This window comes from Oryzias latipes, chromosome 9 (assembly GCF_002234675.1).
Source record: "Oryzias latipes chromosome 9, ASM223467v1".
Classification (NCBI taxonomy): Eukaryota; Metazoa; Chordata; class Actinopteri; order Beloniformes; family Adrianichthyidae; genus Oryzias; species Oryzias latipes.
Window position 1 is genome coordinate 13,577,573 of NC_019867.2, and position 11,734 is coordinate 13,589,306.

Genomic DNA, 11,734 nt, shown 5'->3' on the forward strand with positions numbered 1-11,734 from the left:
ATTCAGTTTAAAAAATATCTAAGCATTTTTTTTGTCTTCGGTAAATAACGCGGTAGATGTTTATTGGATGAAATGGATTTAGTAATGAGCCAATAGGAGAGATTTTGATGAAAATATGACTCCCCTCCGCCCTCGTAATGGGCTAAACTGCCACACTGCTCCTGGTGACGGCGAGCTCCTATTTCTTGATTGGCTATCGAATTTTGATGGGTTGTTCTTAGCCAATTACGAGATCGGAAGCGTCCGACTCATGCTATAAGCGTAAAGACGGCACGTCATCTGCTACTCTTTCTTGTGGTTTCTCAGAGAAGTAGCGAAAACCGGTGAAGTCTCGGAATTTTAGGTAGAATTAACTTATTACAAGCAATTTAGGTGGACGACCATGGCCTCGGGAGGAGAGTAAGTAAAAAAATAGCGTAGATTGAATCGATTATCATTTTTATATAATTGCTAGCTTTAACCGTGTGAAATCCCAATTGGTTCGAATACGTTAGTATTTCTAGTTAGCTTAATGCTAATGCATTGCCGAGTTTGATAGCAAATGAGCTAACGGGGTCAGATACTTCAATCTCCGCACTTTTTTTTTCGAATTCTATCAACCATTCTTAACCAGAAAAAAACGACAGTTTTGTCAATACATCGTGATGATTGATTGGATACATGTAGTTGGATAACTGTGTGACAGTGAGCTCACAGCGCAGTCATCCTGTCGTGTTTCTGTGCTAACGTTAGCTTAGTAGCAGTGTCAAGGCCAAAGCCATCCACCATCACACCAAGAAATTGGCCCGTCCGCTATTGGCCTATTTTTAGATTTTGGGAAAACCAGTTACAGGGACAAGTACATGCTACAAAGTGTTTAACACTACCAAAACGGTTGTATGATGGGCTAGTGGGTAGACAAATGAAGCCGGTCGGCAGTTTTGTCCGCGGTGAGCTAGCTGTCTTCAACTGCTGCGCTACAGTGCAATTAAACATGCTAATAGACTAGTACATCTAAGTCATTATACGTGGGTTATATTCATCGTTAGCCCAGACGTTTTTGCACTACATTAAACTTTTAAAGGTTATTAAATAGTAGTGACAACGTTTAGTATTATCTTTAGTTGTAACGTAAATCGTTAGATGAAGGGCATGGCTAACAAAGTTGTTTTCATATTCTTTTGCTGTGTCATCTGGGTTTTCTTGCTAGCCTGCCGGTTAGCGCAATGCTAACATTAGCAACCTAAAAGAGAAACCCTAGAAACTGGCAACGAGTTTTCTCGAAACGCGTCAGCTGAGACATAAATGTATGGTTAATTCATATCTACAGTTGATCTTCGTGTACTCTACGAATAATAATAAAAATTTGAATAGCGCAATTCTGTCGCCCAGTGTTGTGTAATAGATCCGTTAGCATGTCTTGAAACTAGAAAAAGCAGAAAATTGCATTTGTATGTATGCATTAGTAAAAGCAACCCAGACTCGTAAACACTAAAAAGTAAATTTAGGCCGGTAATAGGAAATGTCTGTGCTTAGTTAGTTCGTTGTAAGACTCATGCCGAATTTAAAATGGTACTCAAGCTAAAAAAAAAAAAAAAAAAAATCTTGGCAATATTTATTTTTCTTTAAAAAGAAAAATAACTAGTTAAAAAAAACTCTTATAAATACTTGATCTATAGAACTTTGTTGATATCAACCAAAATCAACATTAAATACAAGTTTATTTAAGAAATAGGTATCAGAATTTCTTTTGAATAATATTCAGCTTTAAATACTCAAAACCTATTCACCTAAATTAAGAAACTTTTATAACTGTATTCTTTTATTGTATTGCCTAACTAGCTGTTTTGTACTGTACACACATAACTGTAATACCTTATTTTTAGGATGGAATCAATCTGTGTTTTTGACAAGCTCAGTAGCATTTGGTTTCAAGCCTCAGTTTTATTGATTAATATGTAACGATAGAGCAAAGTTAGCTGCTTTATTGACAGATTTATCAAAGGTTGTGGTTGATTAAAATGATTGTACTTTAAATGTCATTTCTTTAAGGTCTGTGAATCAAACAAAAAAAATTAGAAAACATGTTAGAAGTTTATAATTTTTAGGTCTTTTAGATATTCTTCACATCGCCCCTTTTTATTTTTCTATGTTGAGATTTTTGACAACTTAAAAATGTATTTGTATATTAACACGGTTTTTCTTTGTCAACACAGCTCCAAAAATGATGATTTATCAACAGCAATCCTGAAACAAAAGAGCAGGCCCAACAGACTGATTGTTGATGAGTCTATCAATGAGGACAACAGTGTAGTCTCTCTGTCTCAGGTAAAAAAAAAAGGTTTATTCTGAGCTAGAGCAACAAAATCAAATTCTCTCAAGTGTAAAGATTATTAATAACATTACTTTTCAATCAAGGCCAAAATGGATGAGCTGCAGCTCTTCCGTGGAGACACAGTGCTGATGAAGGGAAAGAAGAGACGAGAGACTGTGTGCATCGTACTCTCCGATGACACCTGTTCAGATGAAAAGGTTCGCATGAACAGGGTGGTGCGCAACAATCTGAGAGTCCGTCTCGGTGATGTCATCAGGTGAGAAGCCTGCTTTTTTGTATTTTAATCTCCACCCAGTACCATGTGTAACATGGTTTTTAATGTCACCCTCAGCATTCAGCCATGTCCTGATGTCAAATATGGGAAAAGGATTCACGTCCTTCCAATAGATGACACAGTAGAGGGAATTACTGGGAACCTGTTTGAGGTTTACCTGAAGCCATACTTCTTGGAGGCTTACAGGCCAATCCGCAAAGGTGATTGCTGAGATCCATTGTTAAGTTAAAGACCGATGCCAGTCTATTTTACTGTAAAACACAATGTAACCATTATTTCTCTTAAGGTGACATCTTTCTGGTCAGAGGAGGCATGCGTGCAGTGGAGTTTAAGGTGGTTGAGACAGATCCTTCCCCCTACTGTATCGTTGCTCCTGACACAGTCATTCATTGTGAGGGTGAGCCAATCCGGAGGGAGGTGAGTTTCAGATGTTGGCCCTGGCGGGAGGGAAAGAAATCCAAATAAAGGAAAACTTAAACATTGTATATTTAAACATTTAGGATGAGGAAGAGTCTCTGAACGAAGTGGGCTATGATGATATTGGAGGAGTAAGGAAGCAGTTGGCCCAGATCAAAGAGATGGTGGAGCTGCCTCTCAGACACCCGGCACTGTTTAAGGCCATAGGAGTCAAGGTGAGGAACGCTAACCTGAAGGGAAAATATGGTACTGAATCACACAAGTGGTTTTGTGTGTGATAAATGGGATTGTACACTTAAAATTAAAAAAAAATTTTTTTTAAATAAAGCTCTCACCCCACATTTTTTGTTTTCGTTTTAAATAAGCCCCCTCGTGGAATCCTGCTTTATGGACCCCCTGGAACTGGAAAAACTTTAATCGCCAGGGCTGTGGCCAATGAAACTGGAGCGTTCTTCTTTCTTATTAATGGTATGAATATATCCGTTTGGATGTAAAGTTTTCTAGTATGGGTGAGATGATGCTGAAAGTCAGTGTTCTGATTGGCTATGCTTGTATTTATCTGAATCGTTGTGTTCAATGATATTTTCTTGTTAAAGTATCGTTCTCTCTATTTCAGGCCCGGAGATCATGAGTAAGTTGGCTGGAGAGAGTGAGAGTAACCTGAGAAAGGCCTTTGAAGAAGCTGAGAAAAATGCTCCTGCCATCATTTTTATTGATGAACTTGATGCAATCGCTCCAAAGAGAGAGAAGGTGAGTAATGTAGGGTGGTAACTTTGTCGGTGCACTATGAGTTTTAGGTTCAGGCCCTTGAAAGCACAGCAATTCTTTGTGTATCTTCTCTTTTAAATTCATGTACTAGTGACTGTATTGGCTATGTGCTTTAGATTAGCTGAGACAAAAAAAATATAGACACATTTTACTAATGGCACTCTGCTTTTTCAGACTCATGGGGAGGTGGAGAGGCGCATTGTGTCACAGCTGCTGACTCTTATGGATGGTCTGAAACAGAGAGCTCATGTGATTGTCATGGCTGCCACCAACAGACCCAACAGCATCGATCCGGCTCTCAGGAGATTTGGTAAACAGTCTTTAGAAGCCCTTAGGTCGCTCGTTTTAGATTTCACCCCGCAGCCTTTTATTATTTGAATGTCGACTAGGCCTGCACAATATACCGCAAATTTATTGTTATCGCAATATCAAGCTGTGCAATATGCATATCGCAAAAGACAGCAAATTTGCAATAAATGGTTACCTTAGATGTGGCCAAACAATCTTATGGCAACTTGAAGTGTTTAATGGATTGAAAGTATCCCTTTCTGCATTTGAGCAATCAGGTGGACCCCTTCACGTTGTTAACTAATCGGATTGCGCCCTATTATGTTGTATGTTCGCCTCCTATGTCAACAAGGGTCATTTGTAGTATAATTTTTAAGCTGTTGTAATGGAATGGGAATAATATTTTTGGTTGTTTTGCTAATTGTTTATATACCGCAAATTATATCGTTATCGCAATATTAATCACTGATATCGCATATCGCGAGTTTTCTTCATATCGTGCAGCCCTAATGTTGACTTAAAATGATCCTGTGCAGTTAAGACTTTTGAACATCAGACCTACTTTCAACCATAGAATTTAAGTTGCACTCTATTCCTAAATGTTTGGGTTTTTTTAAGTTTCATTTTAATAAGAAACTTTTTCTTGTTAATGAAACAAATTGTTTTTCCAAACCAGGTTTTCTTAAGAAATCCTGTGGCTTGTTCATTTTGTTTGAAAATGCATTGCAAGTTAAGCTGCTAACATGTTGAAACAAAATTTCTTGCTGGCACTTTAGAAACTATTGTCATCCCAGTAAGGATGAAAAAGTCTATTTCAATTCAAATAAATATATTTTGATTCAATTCAAATTTATAAATTTTCAATTAAATAACTTTTCATATTCTGATTTAAAGAAAAAAAAGAGAATTCCAATTTTTAAAATGGAGGTCAATGTTTTGCCTGGTAAAGAAATTCAACAAATTTAATGAATTAAGTTAGAAGTTTTTAAGTTGATGATCTTATAAATTTTAGGTTTTTAGATAGATGGTAAACTTCTTCATTTTCATTGATCCAATTTTATTTTCACACCTTTCCATTGTAGGCCGTTTTGACAGAGAAGTGGATATTGGCATCCCTGATGCAACCGGCAGATTGGAGATTCTGCAGATTCACACCAAGAACATGAAACTGGCTGATGATGTGGACTTGGAACAGGTTTGTGCCTTCAAAAGTCCTTTATTTTTGTCCAAAATACAACATGTTCAAGTAGATGCCTTTTTCTTGATAAATGATAAATTTCTTTTTTCTATTAGTTTGTGAATATTTTAAGTTAAAATGTAATTAATCATTATCGCAGGTTTTTTTTACATAGTGGTGTAACTTTGGTTTCTACAGTGAATTTGATTGTCTTTTGCAGGTTGCCAATGAGACCCATGGTCATGTAGGTGCAGATCTGGCTGCTCTCTGCTCTGAGGCTGCTCTCCAGGCCATTAGAAAGAAGATGGACCTGATCGACCTTGAGGACGAGACCATCGATGCTGAAGTCATGAACTCACTTGCTGTTACCATGGATGACTTCAAGGTAAACCTGTAATGGAATCGTTTGAAATCATATAGTAGTCCATTAGTACACACAGCTAGCACTGGGCTGGATCAATGCTAACCCGATCAGTGCTGTCTTGCAGTGGGCTCTGAGCCAGAGTAACCCATCAGCACTGAGGGAGACGATTGTTGAAGTTCCCAACATCACCTGGGATGATATTGGAGGTCTGGAAGATGTTAAGAGAGAGCTGCAGGAGTTGGTCCAGGTATGTGTAACATCATATGAAAGTGCCGGGATTGAAATGTCTGGGACTGTGGTAAATGTGCATCCTCCTTCCCTTAATTCAGTACCCAGTGGAGCATCCAGACAAGTTCCTGAAGTTTGGCATGACCCCTTCCAAAGGTGTACTTTTCTATGGTCCCCCTGGTTGTGGTAAGACTCTGCTGGCCAAAGCAATTGCCAACGAATGCCAGGCAAACTTCATCTCCATCAAAGGACCTGAGCTGCTCACCATGTGGTTTGGAGAGTCTGAGGCCAACGTCAGGGAGATATTTGACAAGGTAAGCGACCCCCCCCCCCCCTTTTTTTTTTTTTTTAAAGAATTCATACATAAAGTTGTAAAACGAAATAAACCTGTTTGGTTTTTGTCTTGTCTCCAGGCTCGTCAGGCTGCTCCATGTGTTCTCTTCTTTGACGAGCTTGACTCCATAGCTAAGGCTCGTGGCGGCAACGTTGGTGATGGCGGTGGAGCAGCTGACCGCGTGATCAACCAGATCCTGACGGAAATGGATGGAATGTCGAGCAAGAAGAATGTCTTCATCATCGGAGCCACAAACAGACCAGACATCATTGACCCTGCCATTCTGAGACCCGGCCGCCTCGATCAGCTCATCTACATCCCCTTGCCCGATGAGAAGAGCAGGATCAGCATCCTGAAGGCCAACCTCCGCAAGAGTCCCATCAGCAAGGTGACAGTTGTTCCTCCCACCACCAGGATGTATGAAGCTTTATCTGTGTAACAAAAGTTGTGTAGATTTTTCTGAAGGTCCACCAACTGTGGCATTTGTTTTCAAATCCAATGTAAAAGCAACTTTGGTATTATTGCACAAATGTTCTCTCCACTTGGAAAAAATAAACTAATAGTTTTACAAAATTTAGGATGTGGACTTGGACTTCCTGGCTAAGATGACCAACGGCTTCTCTGGAGCAGATCTTACCGAGATCTGCCAGCGGGCGTGCAAACTGGCCATCAGAGAGAGCATTGAGAGTGAGATCCGCAGAGAGAGGGAAAGGCAGACCAACCCATCTGCTATGGTCAGGACTGTTCAAATGCTGCTTATCCTGGAATGAACATCTGCACTGCTTGGGATTCTTTGTGGACCTAACCATTTCCATCCTGTTTTTTTGTGCCGTCATGCCCTCACAGGAAGTTGAAGAGGACGATCCTGTTCCAGAAATCAGGAAAGACCACTTTGAAGAAGCAATGAGATTTGCTCGCCGTTCTGTCAGTGACAATGATATTCGCAAATATGAGATGTTTGCTCAGACACTGCAGCAGAGCCGTGGATTTGGAAGCTTCAGGTCTGTAGCTGTGAAATTGGAATGTTTTTCCAATGTGGAAGATGCTGAAGTACTTCTAATGAGCAAATAAGTCAACAGCAGCCAAAGCTGCATTTTGTTTAGGGGGGCATCCTAATACGACAATGGCCTCAGAAGGATTGTATTATCTGTTTACAATATTAGAAAATTGTTGGGTTTCACAAAAGTAGGTAATAAGTTTTCTTGCCTTTCAGGTTTCCCTCTAGTACTCCTGGAGGAAGTGGTCCAAGTCATGGTGCAGGCGGAGCGGGAACTGGTCCGGTGTTCAATGAAGATAATGATGATGATCTTTACGGATAAAAGCAGACTGCCCCTCAGTGGCCAGTACTGGGATCACACCTGTACAAATTCTCACCAGATTCCACATTTTTAGGACTTTGTGCTTCTTTCATGTTTTTTTTTTTTTTTATTCTCCCCCCCCCCATATTGAGAAAGCATGTAGCTTATTGGCTTACCCTGACTTCATTCTGAGTTGGGGATTTTGGAAATATAAGGTGAGTCAGACGCAGAGTTTCTTCTCAGTGGGGTGGCTGGGTGACTGGGTTTCTTTTTTTTTTCTTTTTTTTTTTTTTGAGTGGCCTCATTCTCTGTATTTCTCAACACAAATGGCTATGCTGATTGGAATATGTGCGAGACTTGGAAAGACAAAAAAAACACATTGCTGATATTTCTCCTTTCTTTTTTAAAATAAACAGTAGCATATAATGTATTACAGATTTGTCAAGGTTATGTTGTTGAAAATAAAATCTGAAGAAATTGAAATATTTTGTTTTTTGTGTTTCCTCTTTAAGGGCAAAGATTCCTTATGGCATCTAACCCCCTAATTATTTTTATTTAAACCCACATCTTTGCATGCAAACTGTACACAATCCTAGCTAATGATGCAAAAGATGGGTGTTGGCAAGAGTTTTTATTTTTTCCACTTAACTACAGAAGGTCTCGTTTAAGCTTCAGTGTTTTAATGCTGCTAAAGGAAAAAATGAAAATGTATTGACTGGAAAGCAGTTCTGTCAGTCAACAGTGTCACTCCTAAAGTGTGTCCTTGTTGGCATTTATTCCCAACAAGTTAGTTGGTCTTGAGTGTAGACTCAGTAGGCGTCGTGGAAAGGGAAATGTGGATGTTCTGCATCTCTCCACACTGTCTTGCCATCCTTCTGTAAAAGAGTTGGAAATGTTTTGGTCAGAAAATGCAAATTGCAAGAAAAAACAATTCATTTAAAAAATGGTATACATGGTTTACACTTTTTTTGGGTATCTGTTTTTTTTCTTTCTTTCTAGAATTCCCAATAACTTCATGATCTGAACTAACATTTCTCCATACATCCTAAATTTCTAACCAGGCCCTTAGTAAATTCACAGCCTGAGCTTTTTTGCCTACAGTAATTGGAGCTTTACCCAATAGAGTTGTGGTGCAATACTTCATTTGACCATTAAGTGACTTGAATTCCCCCCCCCCCCCCCATTAAGAGTGGGGGAGAGCACATAGGTTCATACATTGAGTTCTCACCACTGCTGTCGGAACGATGAAACGCCTCTTGCAGCTGAAAGAATTGATCAGCTTCATGTCCTCTTGCGACAAGTTGAAATCAAACACGTTCAGGTTCTGCTGGATTCTGGAGAGCGTAACACTTTTGGGGATGCATGCCACGCCCCTCTGAATGTGCCACCTAAGGTGTGAGATGATTACGTTTTAGTTTTCTGTTGGATCTGAAGGCGTATGTGAGTTGTAAAGATGGTTGGTCATACCTGAGGATCACCTGAGCAGGTGATTTCTGGTATCTTTGAGCGATTACCCCCAGTTTAGGATCCTCCAGTAGACTGGGTTCATCTGGAGATGCCCAGGGTCTGTCTCCACTCCCCAGAGGACTGTAGGCCGTCACACAAATTGCCAAAGACCTGAAAACAGAAGAAAAGAGTGCGGTTTATGAAGAGTTTTGAATAGTCTTAGAAGAAAAGTTAAGATCTTCTGTGTCTCACTTACTGACAGTGTGACAGAAGGTCTGCTTGAGACAGATAAGGGTGGCATTCTACCTGTAATGTAAGACTTTAATTCTCAGGTTCTCATTTTGTAATGAATTGTAATTTAATTAAAGATGTAGAAATAGTTCAACCTGGTTCACCACAGGTTTGTGTTTTGCTACACGGATGATTTCCTCCATTTGCCTAGCATTGAAGTTGGACAATCCTATAGCCTTCACAAGACCTTTATCCACCAGGTTCTCCATGGCTTTCCAAGTATCTCTGTAGTGCGTGTTAGAGTAGCAGATGGTTCCATCGTTTCTTCGGGGCATCAGCTCTTTCCCTTTCCTGAAACGTCAGCATAGTGTTTGTGATAAAATGCATCTGTTTTGCGGGGCACGTTCTCCTAAATACCACTCACTGAAAAGCCATGGGCCAGTGCATGAGGTAAAGGTCCAGATAAGAAAGACCCAAGTGGGCCAAACTGGTCCTGCAGGCGTCTTCCACATCCTCTGGATCATGCTTGGTGTTCCACAGTTTGGAAGTCACAAAGAGCTCTTCACGCCTCAGAGTCTGGTGTAAAAAGGACCATGCTCGTGCAAATGTACTTAAACTGAATCCATTAAAAATAAAATCAAAAACATTTAAAAACCCTTTGACCTTGAGGGCTGGTATACTTTGGTTCCAACCTTTACCTTTGTGGTAATTTTCCTCAGCTAAACGTGTTGAATACAATTTAGATTTATCCTAGCATTAACAGTAGTTTGGAAATGAAATGCTGCACAACCAAGATCGGATGGGCCAATTTATTGATCGAGCTAATGTGATAAAAAAAAATAACAAAATTGACTTACGGTTCTGCTTCTTAGCTCACTAATCAACAGTAATACCCAATTTTAGTGAAAAGCGTCTTACCTTCCCCGGACCAACACACAGAGCCAGAGCCTCTCCAATCTCCTGCTCATTGCCGTAGACTGCAGCACAGTCGATGTGCCTGTAGCCACATTCTAAAGCTGCCACCACCGCCTGTTTCACCTGAAAATGCATGGATTCTCATGCTCTTTAGGATTCAAGCTTGGGTTTCGGTGACAAGATCTGCATATTTATAACTGTACCTGTCCTGCAGAACTCTTCCACGTGCCGAGTCCAATCATGGGCATCCTCTGGCCCGATGAGAGAGTCACAAAAGTGCCCATGTTGCAACTTTGAGGACCTGCCGATGGAGAGACGGCTACAGTGGAATGTGTCAGGTTTACTCCTATGGGGAGTGGGTACAGTGACCATTCAGTCCTAACACTCTGTTACTCATACACCCACACATGGATTCATTAATTATCCTTTGGGGACAATTGAATGTGTGAGTTTTCAAAGTAATTCTGGTTATGGTTAAGACATGTAAAGCAGTTTGAAATGAACTAGGTTTAAGGTTAGGCTTTGTAAATGGAAGGGAATGAACTCAACATCCCCATGAGAATAAATGCAAAACTGGGTGTCTATGAATTCTGCATATAAAAAAAAAGAGAATGCATTAGCTATCCAGCATAAAAACAGCAGACAAAATTTCAGTTGACCTACTTCTTTTTTCTCTTTGAGTCAAACAGCTCAGCGGATATTTAAACTTTGAAGGAAACATACCACACAGCCAGAAATGGCTGATATTGCCATTAGGCACAGTTTATTGTTGCAGACTTTAAGCATCCTGCATGCAGCTTACCATTTTCCAGTTCTATCTGCACTCTAACACTTTGATCGTTAAAACACAGCCATCATCTCAGTCTCCTAAAGCAGATCGCCTCACCTGATTCCTTTCAGCTACAGCTGCATGTCAAAAGGCGAATAATCGGACCAAATACGATCAAATCTCTTTTTTGTTCTTACCTTGAATCACTTATAAAGTGAGGTTTGCGTCCATCTGGGTTTTGGCAGCGTGAGGTCGAAGTCTCTCTTTATTTATCCATAACTAGCAGTGATGGGAAGTGTCCAAACTCCACTGTGCTCACAGTTAAACATTGATGCCAGAATCCCCCAAGATAAAAAACAAGAAACAACATTTAGTTGTTTTTGTTTTGGCTGAACTGATTATTTTTCCTATTTAAACACTTTTTTGTTCAGTTTCAGAAACCTAACATGTTGCTCATCAAACATAAAATGTAACATTTCAGTAAAACGTGTTTCTATTTAGTATTATGGCTGGAATTGGTGGTGACATCCCTCTTTAGTTAGAAAATAAGAATGAATGCTGTTAGACTGGTATTCAAAGGGATTTTTGTTGATTTTTTTCTCTCTCTTTGCTTCAAGATATTAGTTATATTTTTATCAGACGACACATTTCCAGTGCATTATGTAAATCAGCAAATCTAAAAAATACAAATATGGGTCACATACATGTCTTGCTAAGAATAAAAAAAGGGGTTTGCTGCTTTAAAAAAAATAGAAACTGTGTTAAAAGTTCAAGGGAACTTAAAAGGTTTTTTCAGAATATAAGGAAGTGACACCAACTTGACACATTTTAGTTTATTTGTTCCATTCTGAAAAGTTAATAAATAGTTTTTTTTTAATGTACATCAGCACAGTCTTTCAGCAGCAGCTGCT

The 11,734-nt window shown here is 39.6% G+C and overlaps 2 protein-coding genes across 5 annotated transcripts; one reads left to right on the forward strand and one right to left on the reverse strand.

The window, feature by feature from the left end:
* The first annotated feature begins 250 nt into the window (after nucleotides 1-250).
* Nucleotides 251-7,945, forward strand: vcp (valosin containing protein). Its single transcript, XM_004072418.4, has 17 exons — nucleotides 251-399; nucleotides 2,196-2,307; nucleotides 2,398-2,570; nucleotides 2,646-2,788; nucleotides 2,875-3,005; nucleotides 3,089-3,220; nucleotides 3,371-3,473; nucleotides 3,622-3,755; nucleotides 3,948-4,083; nucleotides 5,144-5,256; nucleotides 5,459-5,623; nucleotides 5,727-5,849; nucleotides 5,932-6,144; nucleotides 6,244-6,552; nucleotides 6,743-6,898; nucleotides 7,011-7,165; nucleotides 7,378-7,945. The coding sequence occupies exons 1-17, from the start codon at nucleotides 383-385 to the stop codon at nucleotides 7,481-7,483; spliced, it is 2,421 nt and encodes an 806-aa protein (XP_004072466.1). The 5' UTR covers nucleotides 251-382; the 3' UTR covers nucleotides 7,484-7,945.
* Nucleotides 7,597-11,148, reverse strand: LOC101175168 (alcohol dehydrogenase [NADP(+)] A-like). 4 transcript variants are annotated; one of them, XM_011479220.3, is made up of 9 exons: nucleotides 11,021-11,148; nucleotides 10,258-10,400; nucleotides 10,058-10,177; nucleotides 9,564-9,715; nucleotides 9,295-9,490; nucleotides 9,165-9,214; nucleotides 8,930-9,079; nucleotides 8,678-8,850; nucleotides 7,597-8,337 (listed from the first exon to the last, which is right to left on the reverse strand). In XM_011479220.3, coding segments are annotated over exons 2-9 (924 nt in total). In that variant the 5' UTR covers nucleotides 10,339-10,400; nucleotides 11,021-11,148; the 3' UTR covers nucleotides 7,597-8,335. The 4 variants fall into 4 exon arrangements, with proteins under 4 accessions (XP_011477522.1, XP_011477521.1, XP_004072467.1 ...); XM_011479219.3 differs by having other exon boundaries at nucleotides 8,691-8,850; nucleotides 11,021-11,147; XM_004072419.4 differs by having other exon boundaries at nucleotides 8,691-8,850; nucleotides 10,258-10,355; nucleotides 11,021-11,146.
* Nucleotides 11,149-11,734: the final 586 nt, after the last annotated feature.

What these genes read in the sequence shown, in the direction of transcription:
- vcp (XM_004072418.4), top strand. An exon ending in TCCGGCTCTCAGGAGATTTG is followed by an intron (nt 4,084 to 5,143) that starts GTAAACAGTCTT and finishes TTTCCATTGTAG; the next exon opens with GCCGTTTTGACAGAGAAGTG. An exon ending in AGCTGCAGGAGTTGGTCCAG is followed by an intron (nt 5,850 to 5,931) that starts GTATGTGTAACA and finishes CCCTTAATTCAG; the next exon opens with TACCCAGTGGAGCATCCAGA.
- LOC101175168 (XM_011479219.3), bottom strand. Translation starts at nt 10,338, where the DNA reads ATGGGCACTTTTGTGACTCTCTCATCGGGCCAGAGGATGCCCATGATT. An exon ending in GGAAGAGTTCTGCAGGACAG is followed by an intron (nt 10,178 to 10,257) that starts GTACAGTTATAA and finishes ATGCATTTTCAG; the next exon opens with GTGAAACAGGCGGTGGTGGC. An exon ending in TCATCGTTCCGACAGCAGTG is followed by an intron (nt 8,338 to 8,690) that starts GTGAGAACTCAA and finishes ACTCTTTTACAG; the next exon opens with AAGGATGGCAAGACAGTGTG.